This window comes from Diadema antillarum, unplaced genomic scaffold (assembly GCF_040938485.1).
Source record: "Diadema antillarum isolate AM-2024a unplaced genomic scaffold, OU_Dant_1.0 seq00001781_RagTag, whole genome shotgun sequence".
NCBI lineage: Eukaryota > Metazoa > Echinodermata > Echinoidea > Diadematoida > Diadematidae > Diadema > Diadema antillarum.
This window is the reverse complement of record NW_027272459.1, coordinates 318014-323013: the sequence shown is the minus strand read 5'-3', so window position 1 is coordinate 323013 and position 5000 is coordinate 318014. Positions and strand designations below refer to the sequence as shown.

The window sequence follows — 5000 nt, the reverse complement described above, 5'->3', positions numbered from 1 at the left end:
GGTTGCATATTCCTCGTGCTTTAGGCAGGAGCTTCACACAGGTGGAAGATTCAAAGTCTATTGTCATGATAATGAGTTTGAGTCTTCGAGTGTATATAAAGGAGGTGGATATTCCACGCCTCTCATCTTTTTCTTGTGTGAACGGCAGGAGGTTACGTCTTCGTCTTATCATACGCAGTTTCTCAACTATGGATATGTCGGAAGTCGGGGGACAGTCGACGGGCCCAGTCCCGTCCACAGCTGCTGTACCGTCGATGGCGGATTTCGAACTGTTAAAAACGCAGTTAGCAGCTTTAATGGACAACCAACCATCTGACGCTCAACATCCCGCCGGGCAGCATGCGAAGCGTGCGCCCCAAAACTGCCGGCGGGCATCCTCGGCGTAGCCGGGATGATGAAGATGACTTGTTCAGCATCTTTGCGGAATTTGAGTCTGTTGTATCAGGCGTGTCGTCCCCCAGCCGTCAGGTCAGCTATGACCCGGAAGCGGACCTTGAGATTTTCTCCACTGCACAAGTGAACAAAAACACTGGCTTTGACTCTGACGACGAATTATATGGTCATGGCCCCGAGGTGCTTGGAAAGCCCGTTTTCGACGCACTCTCTACCCGGCTAACTAAAGCCGTGACCATGCCGCCAAAGACTGAGTGTCTTGAAAAACTGGATAAGCAATATCTAACGCCTGCAAACGCCCTGGCGCTGTGCGCCCCCCGTGTCGATGAACAGCTATGGGCGTCCATTCCTACCAAAGCTAGAGCGGCCGACTCTCGAGCCCAAAAACTTCAAAAAGCCGTAGTACGGGGAATGATCCCTTACGCCCATATCCTGGCAGAACTTCATGATGCCGCCGACGACAAGAGGGCAGTTGATGTGAGCCGCGTCAAACGATTGGCGCTGGATGGGATAACGCTGGCGGGACATGCCACGTATGAAATCTCGATGAAGCGCCGTGAAGATTTAAAGCCATCTTTCAACCCAAAGTATCGGGGAATTTGCAGCCGAACCGTGCCAGTGGGTCAGACACTTTTCGGTGGTGACCTTTCGGCGACATTGAAATCAGTGGGAGATACCTATTTGGTGGGGCAGAAGATCGCCCCGTCAGTAGGAAGATACCGCCGCCGTTTCGGCAACCTCACGAGTGGCAGACGTCCGGGGTTTCGCCCGTATGACAACTACCGCGATACGCGGTCAGGCAACCGTCACGGACCTCCACAGAGATCGTTCCGGCATGCCACGATCTCTCGTCCTCCCCCTCCGAGGTTTCGGGAGACTGCTGGCCAGCAGCGAAATGCCCGTGACGACTCTTCAAAAAACTAGTAAGTTCAAAACATCAACAATTCCAGGCAGGAAGACTCAGGTTCTTCAGATACGCTTGGTCGGCTATAACATCCAATCAGTGGATAATTGATGCCATCACTGGCTACAAAATCAATTTTGATTCTACTCCCAAACAATCACGAAACTCCCTTTCCTTTCCTTTCTCCCACGAGGAGAAAGCTGCCATCGAAAAAGAAGTCAATTTGCTTTGCCAGAAAGGGGCAATTAGCGAAATTGCTAAGGGAGATGTTGCCTTCTTATCCACTATATTCACAGTTCCTAAAAAATCAGGAGATCTCCGACCAATTATCAATCTGAAGAACCTGAACGCCTTTGTAAAACATGAACATTTTAAAATGGAAACGTTCAGAGATGTTAAGGAACTGTTATCGCCATTCGATTATTTAACAATTGATTTGAAAGACGCTTATTTCACAATTCCAATGGCTGATGAGCATCGAAAGTTTCTATGTTTTTCGTGGAATGGAAAATTCTACTGTTTTAATTGTTTACCTTTCGGCCTATGCTCGGCCCCACGTGTTTCTACTAAAGTCATGAAACCTGTCATTTCGTCCCTTCGATGTAAGGGAATTCGTGCAGTTATTTATTTGGATGACATTCTCATTTTTGCACGTTCCCAAGAAGAGAGCGCACAAAATACTACATGTGCCGTCGAATTGTTGACAAACTTAGGGTTCCTAGTCAACTTCGAGAAGTCAAGTACTACACCAAAGACGGCTTTGATTTATTTGGGTCTTCAGTTAAATTCGGTTGAAATGACAGTCTACCTCTCGAAAAAGTGGTGAAATTAAAGAGTTGCGGTCGAATTCTGTTATCGTCAAACCGAGTTACTATCAGGGACCTGGCAAAGTTTATTGGTTTGATTATTTCCACTTTTGATGCGATCCCTACGGGGCGGCTGCATTTTCGCACATTAGAATGGTTCAAGACAAAGGAGCTTAAATTAAGAAATCAAACGGAAATTTCAACACTCATGTCCAGCTGGGGAAAAAGGAGCTCCGGGAGATAGTCTGGTGGGTTTCTCAGCCTATTGAAAGTTTTCAGACATGCTTAGTTTTGCCCGACATATCCATGACAGTGAGCACTGATGCAAGTAATTCAGGCTGGGGAGCCTTTTGTGAGAATGACGGCTCCTTTGTTCAAGCTAGGTGGTCGCAAGACGAATCACTTTTGCATATTAATGAGCTTGAACTCCTCGCAGCATATCGAGGAATCCAAGCGCTCTGTGATGTAACTACCAATACACACATTCACGTGAAATCGGATAGTAACACAACAGTGGTTTACGTGAACGAGATGGGAGGAAATACCCCAAATCTAGACTGCATTGCAAGGGAAATTTGGTCGTGGTGCTTTAGTAGGAATGTTTGGCTCTCGGCCTCTTACATACCAGGCATTCATAACATCGAGGCCGAGGACTTAGAGGACTTAGCCTTCGATCACATATTTTTGCGATGGTTCTGTCTAGGTCATTTACACCTGATGTTGATTTGTTCGCTATTAGGCACAATGCCAAATTGCAGATGTTCGTGTCATGGAAACACGATCCACTTTCATGCGCTGTTAACGCATTTTCTTTATCATGGAGTTCGCTAACCCCATATCTATTTCCACCTATTTGCATTCTTTCTAGAGTCCTGCACAAGTTACATCAGGACAGCTGCCAGATGGCGCTGCTCATCGCTCCATTGTGGAGAGCCCAGCCCTGGTACCCCATCCTCCTCGAGTCATTAATAGCCCCGCCCATTCTCCTCCCACGGGGGTATAGAGCCCCTCCCCACGACGTTGCCAGACATCAGGCTAGTCGCCTGACATCAGGCTAGTCGCCTGGACCATCTCGGCGAACAGTGGGAAGCAGAAGGCTTTTCGGAGGACGCTAGACGTCTTCTCTCCCGCTCATGGAGGGAAAATACCAACAAACAGTACGAGTCTGCTTGGTCCCAGTGGCTACATTGGTGTAATAGACGATCGTTTGATCCGTTTAACCCAACTATAGTTCATGTTGTTAATTTTTTGTCTTCCCAAAGTTTGGGGAAGAGCTATTCTACAGTGAACTGTTATCGTTCAGCGCTATCATCTGCGCTACCTCCTATTAATGGTTATTCTGTTGGAAAGCATCCGCTTATCATACGATTGATGAAGGGAATATTTAATGAGAAACCTCCGAAACCGAGGTACACGAGCACTTGGGAAGTTTCCAAGGTTTTGGACTATTTAAGTTCCTTAGATGTTAATGAAAATCTCGATTTACTCCAGTTGAGTGAAAAGCTTATTTCTCTTACTGCTCTTGTTTCAGCTCAAAGAGTTCAAACGTTAGGTCTTCTTGATACATCGTACATGACTGTAAATGATGAATGTGCAAGTTTTCAAATTATGGGTTTGTTAAAGACAACGTCACCCAAGGCGAAGATCGCTTCCCAGTCGGTTGAATTACCAGCTTACACTCCAAATGAAAAAAATTGTGTTTTGTCTACTCTAAAGGAATATCTCAAACGAACGGAAGTGGCTCGTCAGGCTAATAAGGAGACAAAGCTTTTTCTTTCGACGAGGAAACCACACAACAAGGCGTCGAACGCCACAATAGCAAGATGGTTAAAGAACGTTCTAGTCAAAGCAAAGATAGATGCATCAATTTTCTCGGCCCACAGCTATCGTAGTGCGGCCAGTTCAGCTGCCTTTTGCCACGGTGTTTCGATCCATGAAATAATGGCTAGAGCAAACTGGTCAAACTCCAGAACCTTTACGGAGTTCTACTTTAAGCCTTCTACAGAACAAAATTTTGCGTCCACTATCCTAAATCTTGGGACCTAGACGATCGTGAATGACGTATGTGTATAACCTTGAATGTGGCGATATGTGTTCTGTTTAACATTGTATACAGCAAGTGCCTTCATGTATAACCTCTGACATATATACAGCGACTTAATGTTATTATCAAGATTATTGTAACAGCCTTGTATTGCCGCATTGCTATCCAACTTGTCAACTGATGTTATTATTTTTGGTCGTGGTTCTCACTGAACGAAAGTGCGAGTATTAAAACTGCTCAGAAATACACATGAATGCTACTTCGCTAGCTGTGTTTTCTTTCATAGTTGCCATCTGTACTGTATGACATACAAAACAGTTCCCGTGATGCTCTTTGAATTGTTATGCAACCCTCTGAAGCTTGTACGAAGTATTACGTGATAGAATTCCTAAATTATGCGAATAAATGAAGTATAATTGGAATTCTATCAGTAATAATGAAGTACAAGATGAGGAGGGTCCCGCCCACACGCTGCATACACACAGCATTGATAACAACAGGTCTTATTCCCTCCCCTTGTTCCGCACGGAAACTGTTTTATCATTCTGTTGAGATTGTGATTGATGAGTGATAATGGCATATAAACGCAAGGCCCCTTTAGGGCGAACATGATACACAGTGCATGTGCCTGTTGAATTGAATGACTGTGGTGTCTTTGTTTTCACGTACGTAGTCGTGATGTTGGAAAGGTCCTTTGTTCACACTTCGAAAGATGAGAGGCGTGGAATATCCACCTCCTTTATATACACTCGAAGACTCAAACTCATTATCATGACAATAGACTTTGAATCTTCCACCTGTGTGAAGCTCCTGCCTAAAGCACGAGGAATATGCAACCCTCCTCATCTTGTAG

At 45.4% G+C, this 5000-nt stretch overlaps 2 protein-coding genes across 2 annotated transcripts; both read left to right on the top strand.

The window, feature by feature from the left end:
- The first annotated feature begins 339 nt into the window (after nt 1–339).
- Nucleotides 340–1317, top strand: LOC139712269 (uncharacterized). Its single transcript, XM_071624110.1, has one exon. It carries the CDS (start codon nt 340–342, stop codon nt 1315–1317), a length of 978 nt encoding a protein of 325 aa, XP_071480211.1.
- A 1092-nt stretch (nt 1318–2409) lies between these two features.
- LOC139712268 (uncharacterized) lies at nt 2410–4149 on the top strand. Its single transcript, XM_071624109.1, has 3 exons — nt 2410–2415; nt 2972–3100; nt 3157–4149. Exons 1-3 carry the CDS (start codon nt 2410–2412, stop codon nt 4147–4149), a joined length of 1128 nt encoding a protein of 375 aa, XP_071480210.1.
- Nucleotides 4150–5000: the final 851 nt, after the last annotated feature.